The sequence below is a fragment of the Molothrus aeneus genome, chromosome 6, assembly GCF_037042795.1.
Source record: "Molothrus aeneus isolate 106 chromosome 6, BPBGC_Maene_1.0, whole genome shotgun sequence".
Classification (NCBI taxonomy): Eukaryota; Metazoa; Chordata; class Aves; order Passeriformes; family Icteridae; genus Molothrus; species Molothrus aeneus.
Window position 1 is genome coordinate 36030656 of NC_089651.1, and position 18085 is coordinate 36048740.

At 37.7% G+C, this 18085-nt stretch overlaps 1 protein-coding gene across 7 annotated transcripts in view; it reads left to right on the forward strand.

Annotated features, from left to right (window-relative positions):
- The window catches only part of NUBPL (NUBP iron-sulfur cluster assembly factor, mitochondrial), a 79318-nt gene that overhangs the window by 20039 nt on the left and 41194 nt on the right, over positions 1–18085 (forward strand). For 5 of the 7 annotated variants that reach the window (XM_066552701.1, XM_066552702.1, XM_066552703.1 and 2 more), the window contains 2 exons: positions 6036–6075; positions 6166–6256. The exons of 1 other annotated variant lie outside the window; for it this stretch is intronic. In XM_066552701.1, the coding sequence (XP_066408798.1) occupies positions 6036–6075; positions 6166–6256 (131 nt within the window). The remainder of the gene's footprint in view (positions 1–6035; positions 6076–6165; positions 6257–18085) is intronic. One more of the 7 variants, XM_066552707.1, reaches the window with a different exon arrangement.

Below are 18085 nucleotides of genomic sequence, written 5' to 3' on the forward strand. Positions count from 1 at the left end.
ACTTTTGTGCTTTTTTTCCCTCCGTGGGCTTCTTGCTGTAGTTTCTCTTTCCTTCTCTGCAGTACAATGTAGTGGCTTTTCGTAATAGAGAAATGAAGCAGAATAGATCAAAACCAGGAAAAAAAGTGGTTTAATCCTTTCCCAGAGGCCAAAAATGACAATAAGAGTTGAAAAGCTAGCATCTCTTTCCATTTGCTTTAGCTGATGGTCATAATCATTTATATATTGAGTGTGATGCCATAAGGTGTGGGATATCCCTTTTGTATCCCCTTTGTATCCCCTTGAGATCAGCTGTTCTGGTTGTGTCCCCTCCCAGTTCCTTGTGCACCCCCAGCCTGCTTTGCTGGTGGGGTGGGGTGACAAGCAGGAAACACATGGACTGTGTAAGCACTGCTTAGCAGTACAAAAATATCCCTCTGTTATTAACACTGTTTTTATCAGAAATCCAAAACAGTCCCATACCATCTACTAAGAAAAAGAATAACTCTATCTTAGCCAAAAGCATGATTACACATAATTCTTTGAACATTTTTTTCCTCCCATGTTTTTTCACCTAAATTTCCTTTTTTTTGGGGGGGGGAGGGTTGGGGCAGGGTCTTGATTATAGTATTTTACATTATTGAACCTAAAAAGGCTGAATTGACACAATTGCCTTGAGTTCTCTAGTTTTGCTTTGAAAGCAATGAAATCTTTAGTTAACTGGAATGTTTTTTTGAAGTTGGGTCTTAAATTAAAGCTGATGCATCTCTGCCCCTGGGGTTCCTGCTGCTCCCTGTTCTGCTCTGCTGTCTGACACCCTGTTATGTGACTGACCAGGGCAGTCCCCCTGTCACAACAGCAAGTCATTGCTTCAAATGACATGAGCTTTCCCAGAGGTTTTTGTGTGTCAGGACAGATGTCTGTCCTGTTAAACTGAACGTTGGGTTAGTCTATTTCATTCCTTGTGGATATAATGAACTAAAAGGACCCGCCTAAATTAGTCTAATAAATCTTTTGATCCACTATAAATAGAGTTTTTGTCTCCTTGGGGATCTGAGGGCATTTCAAAATGTGGGTTATTTTAGCAATCGTAAGGAAGACATTTGTGATGGAAAGTAATGGCATGATGCTTAAAACTAGCCCTATGTTTTAAACCTAACAAGTCAGTGCTGCCTTAAAATGTAACAAAGATGTTTCTAAATCACTGTGCTCTTTACTTGTGCCAGATTTGCTTTTGAAGTACAGTCTTCCAGCAAGCAATTAGTTCTTTTGCTTTTAGGTAGGACTGCTGAAGTCATATCTGCAAAACTGTTCTGTTAATGAAAAAGCTTTTACAGAGCCTTGTTTCCTCTGCAGTCTGTTGGGAAGAAAAAAACTGTGATGCCTTCCCAGGTAATGGGACTGATAGACCCTCTAAATATGAGAATCAAATCTCCTGGGAAAAGTTGCATTTCATTATGCACATATTTCATGAAATTGAACGGTGAGCATGGAATTATGCTCTTTAAGTCTCATTACTAGTTTGCTTTGGTTAAGTATTTGGGATGTCTCTGTGGTTAGATAACACTATTAGTGCAGCATGTAATGGGCAATCACAGCCTTCCTTGTGTGGAGCTCTTCAAGCTTAAAATACAAATTGTTGTATTTCTGGGGCAATCCTGCAAATAAACTTACAACACAGTGTGAAATCAAGCCTGAAGTCTCAATTAGTCTGTCACTTGCCATAGAATATTCTAGGCTTTTGGCATAAGCAGTTAAAACAATGATTACAGTTAAAGCAAGGATTTAAAATTTATGACTTTGACTAACCTTTGGTGACAGCATCCTTTACCCTCTTTCATAGATTGGTGTCACTGTTTTATTTCAAGGTACCTTGGGGCCCTGTTGCTATTCATTCCTCTCCTCTCTGTGGCATTTCTTTCCTCTTTACCATTCTGTGGGTGGAATTCACTTGCCTTTGCTTAGGAAACCACTGCTACTTTAAAGATGCCTGGAGTGTGGTGTCAGGCTTCTGGCTGTCCCTTCAGAAGGTATGTCTCTCCCTGTGCCCTCTGTCAAATCTGCTAGCCATGTACAAATCCCAGCTCCCTAAGGCATCCAGAGTGGCAGGAGACGTCTATGTTTACACAAGTAAAGCCCAATCACTTTTTACTCTTCCTGTCCAATGGCTTCCTTCTGTCTGTCTGTCTCCCAAACACGCCAATTTTCTCCTTAGTTCAGATTCTTGAAAACTCAGAGCAGCTTTTCTGCATTTGTGCTTGCTGATCTAGTGAGCTCAAAATACATTTACTAGGGTGTTGCATGATCCACTACATTGATATTTAATAAGCTGCCTTTGCTTTTTGTAAGCAGTATTATGCCTTCTAAGGAGGTGTAGCACAACATCACAATCTTGTGGAATAACACTCTTTACTTACCTGATGGGGTAGGAATGAATGTAAGCTTCTGCTTGTGCTATTGCTCAACAGACCACTTCCAAAAACTAAGCCAAGAGTTGGAATGGCTCCTTGTGTCTTAGCCCTGGGCTCCATCACATGTGACTGTTATTTGGGAAGACAGACACCATAATGTTGAATGTACTCCCATTTCTTTTTTGTCTCCCCAGCTTATATGGTGTGGGATATCCCTTTGGTCAGTTGTGGTCATATGTTCAGGCTATGTCCCTTCCCAGTTTCTTGTGTACTCCCAGCCTGCTTGCTGATGGGGTGGCATGAGAAGCAGAACAGTTTTTGACACTGTTCTCATCACAAATCCAAAACATATCACCATGCAAGCTACTGTGAAGAAATGTCACTGTACTCCAGCCAAAACCACATACATACAGATATATAGATACATATATGTAATGTAGTGCTGTACACACCTTCTGTGCTCTACTGACCCTGTGACCCTGGCCATTGTTGAAGAGCTATGTCAGTCTTCTTAGAGAAAATGTGGAGTAACTCAGTTATCTTGTTAGGATAATCTGTTTTCAAGGCTGGATTTTTTTTGGGAGAAAAAGCTTAGTAAAAAATAATTAGAAAATGCATCTTCATTGATGTAATGAGCATCCATCTTCATTACATCAATGCTACTCTTCCCCATGTGAGTAACAATTTAATCTTCAGACCAGTCCCAGAACTATTTTAATCAGCAATCTGCTATAATGCTTTCGTGAATTTGCACATCTGCCTTTTCTAGTGCCCCACTTGTATTCTATCAGAAAAGGCATTTACTGACATGTCATTGGTGCTACCTTGATCTTACTGATCTGATTTTGTATGTTCAGAGAAAACACAGCACTCTTTTACTTAGGGCCATCAAGCCTACTGGAAAATTGCAAACTAGGCAATTTTATTTATCTCTTGGCATAGGTGGTATGGTATTGCTGTATGTTGTGAGTTTAGGAGATCTGTTTTGTTTTGTGTTAAATTTTTGGAGCTGTATGGTAGGCTTCTAATAACAGAAAAGTGTACTCTAAAAGCAACGGGAATTAGAGATGTTACTGAGATCTCATTAAGCTAAATCTTCTTTACATGTTATGTTTTAGGAAATCTTCATGAGACCCACAGTGAAAAAGGAGGAAGGCCTGTTGCTTTTGATGAGACAAGGGTGATTACCAATGCCCACTGAAGCACTTTAGATTTGAGATTAGTCTTAAGAATGATTTTTAGCAGTAGGCAAACAGTGGGAAGCTCTGCAGTATTTTGTATTACTTTTAAAATATGCAGAACATTATAGCCAGAATATACAGCAAATTGTGAATTGTTCCTCTGCATTGTATAAATTTGATTAAATCTTGCTGCTCAGAGCATTTTATAATCTTTGTTGTTAACCAAAGAAAATAAGATGCAGTTTTAATAAGAGGAAACTCTGCTGTTGAGAAATAAACCATGCATATATTTTTAAAAGCAAAAGCCCCTTTTGCTGCTCTGTAGGTCAATGTTTATCTACTCACAGCAACTCTCCTGTTTTGTGAAGGAGAGAGAAATGTTGGAAGGTGTGTGAGCTCAGCCTGTGTACCTGATCTCTGTGCAGAAGAAATTGTCCATGCAGGTAGTGGATGTTGAGATGTCTCTGTATGTTTGACTCACATAGTGTAGAGCAGTTGGACTGAACTGAGTAGTGGCTTAGTATTTTGGTGAACTTCCCAGAATAATGCATCTTTTCCATTCACCTTACTCTCCAGTTCCTGAGCCTCATAATCGGCAGTCAAAGCTTGGCCTCCCCTTTTTGTTTTGTTTTGTCTTGTCTTAAAATTGTCCCTATTTCTTGATAAGAAATGAAGGAAACCTTGAGTCTGCAGTGGTATGCACTGTTGCAAGTACATTTTTCCTACCACTTCTTTTTTCCTACTACTTTTTTTTTAACCACTCTCTTAGGTAAATGTGTAGTAATTTCTCTCAATACTTTGAACGCTTCAATTTTAACTTGCGGTGGTGTATATCTTGTTGAGCAGGACACCAAAACAGTGCCTAGATGTGGCTCTAGGCTGATGTTCCAATGTCATCACTCTCTTCATAACTAAACTGTCTTACTGCAGGGGGTGAAGTAAACCTGTGCAGAGTGCTAGAAATGTGGTTAGACAGTATAATGCCACCAAAGTAAGTCCTGAGTCAACACTGAAGAGCTGCACAAGTCAAGAAGAGCTGTATGCACTGGTGCAGTGTATCAGTCCAAGCCAATCTCTTTTTCAGTAATAGCTCCCAACTCATTCCTGAATGCAGTAGTCATACAAGTGATTTGTTTATCTTCCTGTTTTGTTCTTTTTGATTTGTAAACCAAAACATCCAATTTATTCTCCACCATATTTCTACAAAATTACATGGCTTGAATGCTCACTTACTTGATTGCTTGAAAGCTTTCATCTGTAGAGTTTAGCTGTTGAATTTGTATGCACTTGGTTGTTATTTTGTCTGAATTTGGAGTTCAGCTTTGAATGCACTGTTTTTATTTTACTCACATTGTTTTTATTTTACTCACATTGTTTTTATTTTACTCTCTTTATGTATTTTACTTTGGGTGCATCAAGGATTTCTGTCAAAATCTCCATTATAGTATATTTTCTATTGCTTAAAGTGTTCTTCCTATTTTCTGCTAGTCCCTGCCTGTGCATGCTCTTCCAAGGTATCAGCTAGACCAAAGAAAATGCCATTTATTCTTTTTTGTGAGTGTGTGTGCCATTTTGAGATAAGGTGTGGATTTAGATGGTAGAAACCACAAGGAAGAGTTTCGGCTTTTGTGAGATTTTGTTTTGAATGCCTTCTTTTTAATTGTTTTGTTTGCTTTCTGCTTGCACGCCCCTTTGCCAGCAGAACAATTACAGTATTATCTCCCTGCTTTTTATTCTTGACACTGGAGGCATAGGAATAAGATGTATGACAAGGACAATACATCTGCAACATTCAAATAAGAATCTTTTGTTCCTACAGAAACTTTAGAAGTCCTGCAGATTTCTATCAGCCTGAAGAAATCTGGGACTAATTACCTGGAGCTGTTGACAATGTATAGTTTAGGGATGGTTTTATTTGGTATCTCTACTCTGGGGTTTCTGTAGCAGATTGAACAGAAGGAGACAAATTCCCCAATTCTCTGGTATGTTAGTGGGAATACTCTTCTGATTAATGAGATTAGTGAATAGGATAGATTAAAAAATAAGAATTAAAATCTCACCATGTTGTATGACTTTGGTTTTGTTCCAATATAAATGACTCAGCTTTTAGTGATTCTAAAAGGAATCTATGCCTTCCAGCACAGAGATTTCATAAAAATAGATTGATTTTGGCAGCACAAAGTGACATTATTTTATGGGCAAATACATTGTTATTCTGGCAAAAGATGAATGGTATTAGTAAAATGTAACAACCTAACAAAAAGTAGAGTCAGATTCTTGGGTAGAATAGATAAGTCCATACGTTTAATGAAGGGATGAGGGGGAAAAATAACTATTTAAATAGAGAGGGAAAATTGCTCTTAAAAGATAAAAAAAAAGTGTAAGCTTATTTCTTTAAAAAAACCCCAAATACCCCAAAACCATCTCCCCTCCAAAAAAAACCCCTTGTTTGCTTTTGTTTTAGAAAATCTAATGAGGCCCCTTAAGAACTATGGAATCGCATGGTGAGCATATGTTTTTATTTAAATCAAGCTTCTTTTCAGATGTACTTGGTATTGTACTTTAAAGCTCAAGTTTCTGGTTTGTTGTTGCAGCATGTCTATGGGTTTCTTGATAGAAGAGACTGCCCCAGTTGTGTGGAGAGGGCTCATGGTAATGTCAGCTGTTGAAAAATTGTTGAGACAGGTAAGGCTTAGTTATGTATTTCTGCTTCAAAATAATCACTTATTTTGAAATGCATTTTACTGATACATGAGTGTCCATGACATTATTTTGTATGTTATTAGTGAGCATTTTTGTGTCTTGGTCTTCTTAAATTCAGGTAAGGGGGAAAGTTGATACTTCTGTGTTTACCTATGCCCCTCAAACAGAGCTGTTGTTCTGTGCCTTTGATGAGTGAATTACCCCAATTTGCCTTCCATCTCATTCCTTTTTATGTTTCTTTATGCAGTTGTTAAAAAAAGGCATTTTGAAGTTGCCTAAGGATTTGAATGTATAGATATCTATGCCTATCTGTATCCCCTTATGTGCTTGTTAATTCACCAGCACTAAGAATTCTTGGATGGCATTTGAAGTGACAGGTACAGGAAAATCATTATCTACAATCTCTGTGCAATGCAGATAGATTGTTAGTTAATAAATCTTCTGGCATGTAGAAGTGGGATGACTTCTTTATTCTGTGGCAGATTTTTTTCTTTTATTTTGAAGAGATCTGTGGAGTGCTAATGAGACAAATAGGTGAAAAATGCATTAAGGTTGCACGTTTAGACTTTGAAGTGACCCAGATTGTTCACAGCTGATGTCCAGTTGAGGAATCTACTGTGTACAGCCTGGAGGTTGTATCACAAGGTTTCTGTTTATCTTATTTAAATTCTTCCAAATACTGTGCTTCTCTAACAACTGAAAAGAATAATTTTTTCAGCCTTTTTCCATTTTTACTGAATTCTCCTTTAGCATGGATTTTAGAATAGTGGCACTTACTGCTCTGGTGATGGAAACCATACATCTGCCAAAACTTCAGAACATCTTTGTCTAGAATTGACCTTTAAAAGTAAGGGGTATCCATGCCAATAGCTGTGGAGACCATTCTGACCTCTCTGTGTGCTGTGTTGCACTGGCTGGCTCAGGAAAACAGAATGTAAAACCTTGAAGGTAGAGTTAAAGTTAGCACCTGCTGTATTGGCATGCTCTGCCCTGGGAGAGTGGAGGCTGGCAGGCACTGCAGTGCTGTTCCTCAGTCCATAGTGTCCCAGCTGGGGAGTGTGTGCCAGCGTCTTGTGCAGGGGTGCTGGTGATGCTGTGTAATGAGCTCGCTGCTCCCTAGCAACCAGTGCAGTTACATGCTGGCCAGCCATGCTGTGGGAATGAGACAAGTCCATTAATGCTCAGGGCATCACTGATTTCCCTGGCAGTGAAACCTTAGCTGTGAAGGAGCAAGATTTTATGGCTAAATTTCTCCTGTCCACATGCATTTTGCTTCTGCATGATTACCAGGTTAGCCTGAAATCTGAGCTGGAAATGTTTGCATCTCTTCCTTTGAAAAGAAGCTCACAGATCACAGGGAAAATGAGCAGTTCTGTCTGATGTCCAGAAAGGAAAAGAATGCACGTTCCAGACTGAGATGTGCTATTTTGTTTGTAAAAACTGTAATCTCCCTTCTGCAGTAACCAGCCATTCTCAAGAATGGTTAACTGCAGGACCAATAATTTAATGACTTTGGACACCTAAACAAGAGAGAACTGCAGCATGTGATGATCCTTTTAAAGATACTATTGTTCTATTTTAGATTAGAAATAGTTTTGTGATCTGCTGATTGTGATCTTCAAAAATTTTTGTTTGAAGATCAAAATTGAAATTTTGTTTGAAAAATCTGTTCTGGTTGGTCTTAGCTATTAACTCCTGTTTAACAGGATAAAGTTGCTTCCAAGAATAAAATACTTCTGCTGGTATTTAACTGTCTAAAAACATATTCTTAAGAAATAGCTTATCTCATTAGCTGCATAGAAACCATTTAAATTAGCTCCCTAATCTAGATTTGTAGTATAATGTAAGTGTACAAAGTTCCTGTGCATTCAGACAACCTGCTAAAATACAAAGTTCTTAAAATAGTTAATTCAGCCTGATAGAAAACATAGATGTTCCCATACTTCTTCCCTAAAAGCAATGGTGGTATTTCGTATTTGTGTTTACTGTTAGATTGTGGAGAGGTTTTTTAGTTGTTTGATAGCATCAAGACTGTGCATTCACTCTGTGAATAATTTTGGATGTGTTTTCTTTTCTTCCATATGAACAAATCTGTTTTCCAGAGTTTATCATGCTTCTGATACTGCAGTAAAGCATTTGAATTGATTAGTTTCCAAATTCTGTAATGGGGACTTGTTACCTCATAAATATGAGTGCCTGTTATGAGTGTTTCAATGCTTGTCTTACACTTGGAACTTAAAAAAATTTCTGGAATCCTTACTCTTTTAAATATATTTGTTAAATATATACATAACCCTTTTGTAGATACTTACTGCATGTGATCTCCCTCTTTGTAATGCAGGTTTATTGAATAGTGTCAGACTGGTAGATAACAGGCAATATTAGTGAAGTAGTGAGTGGTAAGTGCTTGGTGTTTCTCTGGTTATGCATATCTCATGAGCAAGGTGGTTTTCTGCAACATATACTATTCTCCTTTAGCAGAATTTGGGGGAAATGTGCCTTACAATACCAAACAAAGTGAACAGTTTAGGATGCTGTATTACTTACATTACCTATATATTGATGTATGTGTATCAAATTAATATATAAATGAAAATATAGAGCATATTCTATAACAGAATAATTGGTCAATAGAAAAGAAGGAAAGTGATGATCTTAAGCTATTGAAAGAACAAGAAGAAATGCAGAAGGAAATTGTATTTCATGCGTAGTGAAAGTGAATTGCAAAGAGTAATGGAACATTTGATCTTTACAAACATATGCATAACTTTCTGTTAAATATATCTCTAGTTTATGTCTTGAAATTGCCCAAAATTTTGTTGTGGCTGAGAAGTGACTTCTTTGTTAACATAAGATGTACTGTAGGTCTATTTACACTTCAGGATGGTCTATCACTTATCTGGGTTTTGACTCTTATTTCCCTGTCACAGTTATCTTCATGTAAAAAGTCTTTCACCTCTGTTAACACTTCTTTTGAATCTTGCTTGCCTGTAGGTGAGATAGAAGAGAGTATTTTTTTTTTTAGTTTGAGTTTTTAAAGATCTCTCTTTTCTCTGAAGGTATAATTACAGTCCAGGTAAGGAAGCTCTCCAGTGCATCCATGGTACTGAGCTTTTTCTCTGTGGTTTTCACTTCACTTAAGAAGCTGCCTACTCTTTTGTCTGGCCCCATTTACTTTGTTCCTTTACTCTGTGTATCTTGACTCAGTGTGATGGTATTTGGTTCATATTAAACAGCCTACCTCAAAACTCATCGTCTTGCTGTATTTGTTGTGGGATTGACTTATGATTAACCTTTAGGCTAAGCACAGTAAAGATACGATATTTTTTGAGAGTTGCCTAAAGCCTGCACTCGAACAGTAATGTGTCTGAAAAGCTGTTGAAATAAGTATCAAGTAGGTAGCTAAGAACCTTAGAAATAAAAAGATTATTTAAAAAAAAGACAAGGCAAGCAGAACTTGCTCTCTGATTTGAATTGCTTTTTCAGCAGGGATTTCAAATACCATTACTACTATCCCGTACACTCCATATGGCAAATTCTCTAGCATTTCTAGCAAAGTTCCATTCTCTTTTCTGTCTTAGGGCATCTAAACAGTTGATGGCAAAGAAGCAATTAGAAGGGTGCAGATACAAACCTGCTGTATGTCTTGGAATGTGTTATGGCAATCATTCTGCCAAAGGCTCTGTGAAAGGAGAAGTCGCTGTGCTGACTGCCAATTTACTATCTACTATAGTCATAGAAGCAATACAAATGGAAGGAGTTTCCTGTTTAGGGAGCAATCAGTAAAACTTTTAATATTAAAAGATAACAAGTGTTGTTTTCTCTGATCTTGGATTCACGATCTTATTCCATGTGTGTTACCTACTTGAACTATCAGCAGAGAAGGAAAAAAAAATCAATATTCTGCACACAAGTCTGCTTCTCTTTCTAAAAAAATCAAATAAAAATGGGACTACAGATAAAATGCAAGTGCATATTTTGTTATGTAATATTCTCCTTGTACCTTTGTCCTATCAGTAGATAAAGTTATATCACTACTGGAAGCAAGCGTTGCCTACACAACATGGATTATAGATACCAGCAATTCTCTTTTGTGTGAACAGTCCCCTTGAAAATAGCCTAGAAGTCTGCTCTATTTTCAAGGCATGGATCTCAGGTTAATGAACACCCTTAATAGGATTTCTTACCCTGACATGACATTTTAACCTATGTTTTTGCAGGCTAGTCAGATCTTAAGAGGCAGGACTCTTGTATTTCTTCCTTATCATAGTTTTCAAGAGTATCCAGAATATTTTTTGCATCTTTGGTATATTATGGCTATAAATCAGAGCCTCAGTGCTGCTAAGTGTTTGTGAATCCTAAAGGTTCTGTTGATGTATTTGATAAGGATGAAGCCATGTTCCCAGAAAGATGAAATTTTTCCTGCAATGGCTTAATTCTAATGAGTCCCTAAAATGCTCTTATTGTCATCAAATTGTAATTCCTCAAACTCTTTCTTCCTGCTTATTTTAGCACCACTTCAGCCTCTGTTTTAGTCAAGGTAGGTGTTGAAAGAAAATTAAATAAAACAAAGTTTCACTGGGATGGATATAATTAGAAAGGAAGAATACAGGGAAGTTAGCAGATAGCAAATTAAATTAAACTTCCAATGCAGAGCCATTATCAGCAAAAGGAGGTGGAGCCTTGCACTTTGATGCTTGGACAAGCTTTATCCCCTTATATTCATGTTGAAAGCCATAAATTAAACAGAAGAAGGATCAATGTTATTTTATTAGCTAACCCAGGACTTAATAGGATTGTAGTCTAAAGATTCAGCCTTACTCTTAAAACAAATTGAAATCAGTTTGTGATTATTTAAGCTGTACATAATTTTGAAAATTTGGCTAGCAGTGAGGACTGTGTGTGCTTCTTTCTTTCAAAGCCAGGACCTGCCAGAGATAGTGATGGTAGCAATTATTATATAGTGGAGTGTGTGAAGGTATGTATATGTACTTGCACCTTTTTTGTAGCATAATTCTCTGATGCTCAGCTATCATACGTAGGTAGTTGCAGAGTATATAATGTTGTCACTGTGAAGAAAATTAACTCTACTTCAGCCAGAACTTGCACACATACATTGTAGGGAATAGGGAAGATACAGACAAATGGATAAACAGTCTTTAAAATGTTGAGCAGACTATGAGTTGTGAAGTCTGGGTTATTTCAAGAGCCCATATGAGAAAGCTGCCATAAAAGCAAGCATTGTGTGAATAGGACAGTAAAAACTCATATTTAAAGATTTGGGATTAAGGTAACTTGGAAATAAAAGTAGTATTTAATTTTTGGAAAGCATATACTATGGAGACTAGATTGTTTTGGGTTTCTGATCAGTCTGAAGTGACTCATGTCTATAGAGGAGATTATAGATACTCAATACTGTTTTTGTTTGAGTGGCTTTACTTAGTAAATTCTTACATGCAGTTGCTACTAGCTGAGAAGTGTGCATGTAGTTACTGGTATCCTTTGCACCATTACATTGGAGAGGTTGCAGGTACAGACTGGGGCCAGAATTTCTTTAGGTGTGGTTTATTTAGTTATATCTTAATGCTGCACTTGAGAAGACAAAAACAGGTAAGGTATTGAGAGCAAATGCATTTATACCTGGTAAAATAGCTACCAGGCTGCCATTGGTTGTTTTACTGTGCATGTTCTAGGCAGCAGAATGTTCTGTATATGGTGTCTGTAGACATCAGTCCTGTCTTGTTTGGCATGTGTGTGTATAACACTCTTGTCTTATAGCTCAGAAATTCTTCAGCCTGTAAATTTTCAGCTTTGCACTGCCTTGTGTCTGTGTGTATAAATGCATTTCTTATAAACAGAACAATGTAGAAACTAGGGGAAAGCTTTCTGCATTAGGAGGAACAATGTGGATTTGATTTGAAGCAGTGAACAATGAGAGCATAGTCACTGAAGTAGTTAAGTACTACATGCTGAGCCATCTGTCTGATTGGTTAGTATGGTTTCCTAGGAGTTGTCCTTTGGCTTCTGTTTGTGACCATGTATTGTCTTTTGCCTTATGTTTTTGGGACCATGGAAATTTTGTTGTGTTTATGCACTGTTCAGCACTGTAGTGAGTTATCATTTGTTGTGAGAGATGCAGAGACAGACAAAGACTAGTATTTACAACTTCCAAATAAATATAAACATTTTTCTTTGATACTTTGTTATATCTATACAATAAATTTATAAGACCTTTTCTCTTTTGAGCACAGTACATTTTGTGTTCCTGGTTCTCACTGTCTGTTCATATGAATGACATATATCTGTTAAGAATGCCTGAGATCAGTGTAAATATATCACTGGCATTCACCATAACTGATGTTCTTCAGGACCTAAATCTCTTTTGCAGATGCATATGCAATTGCTTAGCTTTTGATTGTACATGCTACCCTGCCTGTATATTCTCCAGCAAAGAGCCATCAAGGTGATACTGGGGCGTGGAGCATGTAATGTGCAAAGAGACACTGAAGAACTGGGTTTATTTTGTTGTGAGACAGTTCAAGGGAGATATGAACTGCTGTCTTGAGCTACCTAGTGGATACATAGAGAAAAGATGAAAGTAAATTTTTTGTGGACATGCACATTAATAGCACAAGATGTAATGAATGTATGTTGCAATATGTAGTAAGAAATGTGAGGGGGTGTTGGTGGTTTGGTTTTTTACAGTTAAAGCAATTGCATGTCAGAACAGGTTGCCAGGAGAGATCTCAAAGTTCTCTTTGGAGAGATATTAAGAACTCAGCTGGGCAAGAATCTGAGTAACCTGCTCTAAGTTGTTTCTGCTTTGTGCAGACAGAGGTCCCTGAGGTCTTTCAAACTAAGTTGTTCTGTGATTCTGGGATTAGTTCTAAAATTGGCATTCCAGTGCCTATTTGGCTGTCGGTCTGTAACTCCATTAAAGCTCAGAGAGAAGAAAATGGTTCTGCCTATCACAGAAATCATTGGTTAGAGCAGTCAGTCAAAACTTGAACTGAATGTAGGTGTCTCTCTAATATGACTGCCTTAATCACTCAGCGAGGGAGTCATACCATTAAGTGTTGCAGTCAAATGAGCATGTTTCAACATAATGACTGAGACCATCCTTTCCTCAGTACCATTTGTCTCTTTAGACTGTTGAAGTGCTGAGGTGGGGACAGAAAAGTCAAACTCAAATAGGCCTTGTTTCTTGAATGAGCATCCTTACTGTGAGCTATAAAAAAAATAGAAGAAATACATATTTTGTTTTCCAATCATACCTCTTGTTTTTATAGAAGTGCCTTGATCTAAGAGAGGTTTGAAGCATGCATTGATGTGCTCTCAGGCACTAAGAATTGAGTAGGGATGTCATAAAGAAGTTTTGCTGAAGACTGCTGAATTTTTTTTCATTAGCTTTAGTAGTGTCCTGTCTAGTATGCAGGCATGTATGAAACTCAGACTAAGAGATCTGGCTATTCTCTGTAGTGCATGGAGAACCATACATTGATTTTGTTTCTTTCTTTGTTGAATCTTGCCATCAGTGTCAGCCCTGAGTAATTTAAATTCCAATTTGACAAAGAAAAATTCAAAGATGGTAGCAAAAGTCATCTTAAAAAAGCAAGTAGAATAAATCTTTTATGTCAGATTTTTTTAGATGAAAGGCAAGCAGGAATGAGCACAGGAGTGGACCCTGGAGACATGAAGTGAAGGCTGCCATGTTTTTAAGTGTTTTCTAAACAGGAATACTGGTGGTATTTATTTATATGGAAAGTTTCAAAATATGGACTACATGAGAAACCTAATGCTGCTCTTATTTTTTTTTTCCTTTCACTGACAAAGGCATCTACTATTTTTTCTAGCTGCTATAGGTTAGATGCAAAAAGGGATGTTGGTATTGCTGCATTGAATATTGGAGTGCCTCAGTGGTTGGTACCCTGCCTGCAGGAATGGAAATTTAACCCAAAGCCTGGCCTGGAGCTACTGCATACCTGGAGTGGTGGGAATACATCCTTGTCATTCCCAGTGGTACTATTTGAGGGATTATTTTCCCCTCATGGATTTATCTCCACACTCTTTGGCAGTATCTTAAGATAATAGGTGCAAATTTGGATTTTAAGAGTAGCAAGAACTTGTCATCCTTTAGATAAGTTTCTTAAACAAATTGGCAGAAAGTACCCCTTTTGCTGTGTTTCATCACTTACATGGTAAATGTCAGAGATGAAATTATTATAGTGTGGGCAAAAACTGTCTTATCAGTACAAAATTAGTGAGACAGTATTGGTGGATGGGAGGGAGTAATGAAATGGGAATTAGAATGGTACCTTTTGGGTCAGGAGGAAGACAATAACAATTTGATGGCTCTGATTTTTTTGTAGCTGTATTTTCAGCGAATTGAAAGGATGCCCAGAATAGTAATAGTGAATCAATGGCGAATATTATTCTTATTGTAAATGTAAAGAGCAAGTGAAGAAGGAACACTGCTGTGAAGCCAGATGAGTTTTTTGGTGTGGATTTTATTTTTAACACCTTTTGGTTTAGGGAGGGAGCTCTATCAAGAGATGAGCATTGAAGACATTTAACTTGTATTATGGCACTAAATTTTCAAGACAGGAAAAGAGTGAGATGGTGCAATGGGAAATTTTTGCAAAAGGGGTGAGAAGCATAAATAGCTCTTTGTTTTGCAAACTTTTGTAGTCCTTTCATGTTCTAGTACAAATGTAAGAGTCTATGCACACTTGTTTGTGTATCAACAGAAGATACGTAGCAGAAATGTATATGCTTAGTGCAGATCAATACAGTATTCCTCTTTCTATATTTTGTGCTTTGGCAAATATCCATCCATCTTAGGATACTTGCTAATTTCAAAACTGACATGTGTTTCACAATATTCATGTGTTTATCCAATTTATCTCCAAGTAATTGAGGAAGATAGTCTGTAGCAGATATTTACAGTTTACATTTCATAGAACTAAACAAAGCTGCTATATGTATATGCTTATAGTATGAACAACAAAGATTGTAGTTTTTTGCATCTTTGCAGTGCATAATTCTAAAATACAGTACTTACAGTGTCAGTAGAGTGGAAGATTTGCCAGCTTTTCCACGATTACAAAAATATTTATTCTCTTTATTTCTTCTGTTTTGAGATGCCTCAACCTAAAGTGGACGTGGAGCTGGTTAGATCAGGCTTAAGTCTGTTGCCTTATAGTTTTAGCAAAAGGCAAAAGTTAATTAAAGCAATAGGAGTAGTTGCATCTTTAGGGAGTTGGAAAGCTTTTCTATTTTTATTTTTGTGATCTAGAGTATGAGAATGAAAAGATCCGGACATTTCATCCCTAAACAAAATCATTGGTATTATGTATTTGTTCTATTTAGAAAGATCCTTTGCTATTGTAGGTATTTTGAAAAGAAGAACAATACTCAGTAATAAATAGTGACTGAACTGCCAGTGCTAAAACTGCACTAGGATATGCCACTAAGACTGCATCTACAGCTGAAAGATGGTAAACAATAACTCCAGATGCTTGTGAGATTTTTCTTATGTCTTTAATAAGCTTTCCTTTAAATCAAGGAAGGTCAAGTTTCGTTCTCTTGTTTTATCACTGAAATTAAGGAAACTGTTTCAAGGGCAAGAGAAGGTGACCCATTCATACCTTACAAAAAGTGTTTTAAAAATTCTTATATTCATTTTTTGTTATGTTTATTTTGCCGAGACTAAAGGACAAATAAACTAGTTTCTTCTCCTTCTGAACCAACCTAAATCAATGCAAACCTCTACACTAATTTCTACCCCATGGTTCAGCTGTGATGGTGATGTTTAGAAAAGCTTCCTACAGGAATTTGTATAATTGTCACTAATTTGCTCATATGTTAATAATCACCTTGAAAGGTCCTGTCTGTCCAGACAGAACTGCCTTAACCAGTCCCAATCAATATGTACATATTTAAAGAAAATGATGGTACTTCTGGAGATCAGAAGCTGAACGTTGATGCAGAGATCTACTGTACCCAGAAATGTGGGAGATGACAGAAAGCTCTTTCTTTCCATTCCTCTGTCCCCCACTTAGAATACTTCTATTGTCACCCTTTGACTTGTGTGTTCCTGTGTGTTTTGAGGTGGGTGTGACTGAACGAATATGGGCTTGATTCTTTTTGTTTCCAGCTGAAGCTACAGAACCTGTTCTCTTGCCTTTCTTTTTTTAATGAAGCAGGATCCATACAGCTCCCTGTTGCTTTATTGGCTTGCATTAGCAGCTGATATGAAAAGGGATTATAGTTGCTGAAAGGAATTGACAATCATAGAGAGAAGTGTTAAGAAAACCAGAAAAATCCAAAAACATTAGCCAACATCTTACTGCTGAACTGGAAGCATTTGCAGTAAATGTACTTTAAATGTCTTGGAGGATTAAAAAAAAGGCAAAAAAAAAAAGCCTAACAGCAGAGTGAGAATGTATTTACAGCAAACATTTCTTGGCCTGGTTCCTCAGCTGTCATGGTTATGACTGTGCAGTTAGTGCTGCTGTGGGAACAGGCTGGGAGAGTATTTTCTTTGCTCTGCTTCCAGTAGTCTCATCTTTCACACATATTACACAGGTATGCATGTGTCTGCTCTCCTTTGCATAAAACAAAACAAATGCAAAACATGCAACTGTTTTGCTGGGTTTGTTGACCAGACAGGAAGAAATGGCTGAGAGCTCATAATATCTCAAAATGGCTGTGCTGAGGTTAGACTTTTTATTTTTTCCCTCAAGGTTTTAAAACAAAGTAGCATAAGGTTTCTCTGCAACAAAGTTTAGAACTTTGTGCCTAAATGGCATCCAGCATCATTCTTGGAAAGAGGTAGTGCTTTCAGCATGATTTGAAGTGTTTGCTGAACAGGAACAGTGGTGGTAGAGGAGCAAAGGAAAGAGAAGCAACTGCTTGTTTTCTTTTCTAAATAAAACTTCCATTTATTTATGCAAACTTTTTTTAAAAAATAGGAGATGCCTAATGCTGCTCTTCTACTTTCTCTGTTCTTCTCCACTAATAAGAGGGTTTGTTCTTTGTTTCTAGCTGTTGTAGGTTAGATGCAAAAAGGGATGTGGGCATGGCTGTGCTGTGCCTAAAAGGCTGGTGCCTGCCTGCAGGAGTGAAAAGTTAAACCAAAGCTTAGCCTGGAGTCACTGCATACCTGGAGTGGCGAGAATACATCACTTGTCATTTTCAGTGGTACTGAGGGATTACTTTGCCCACCTGGAGGTACCTTCAGACTCTTTGGCAGTGCCATAGTAGAATAGGTGCTGAAGTTTAGAGCTTGGTGTGGAATAAGTGGAAATTGATGGTGTAAGTCAGTGGGAGTAGGTTTGCCAAGTGGAATGAAGCAGTGCTGAAGGTGTTGAATGAGAGGGCTGTAAGGAAAGGCCTGTGCGCTCACTCTCTGTCCTGGATTTCAGCACCTAAACGTAACCTTATTGGACAGCTGTGGAGTGAAGATTTAAAGCCAAAACTGAGCATCCTCTGTTATGTGCCAAGATCCTTCTTTCACCTGAACTTTACAGGCTTATTCTCTGTTCATAGTAACAGCCTTGGAAGTCTGGAGGTGAGAGGTGCAAGTTTGGTTATGTTAGCAGTTTAGCATTTAGGGCTGTATTACCTGCTACCCTGGAGAATGCCCTGCAATCCCATGCAGCAGTCATAACCCTCTGCTCTACAGCTAGAGATGCAAGATTCCTGAGGGCAGGACTAGGTGTGTGCAGGGGGAGCATGACCAGATCTGTGCAGATTAATTTCACCTGAAGCTTTAGCTTTCTAGGTGAATACCTTACCTGCCAGCCTTAT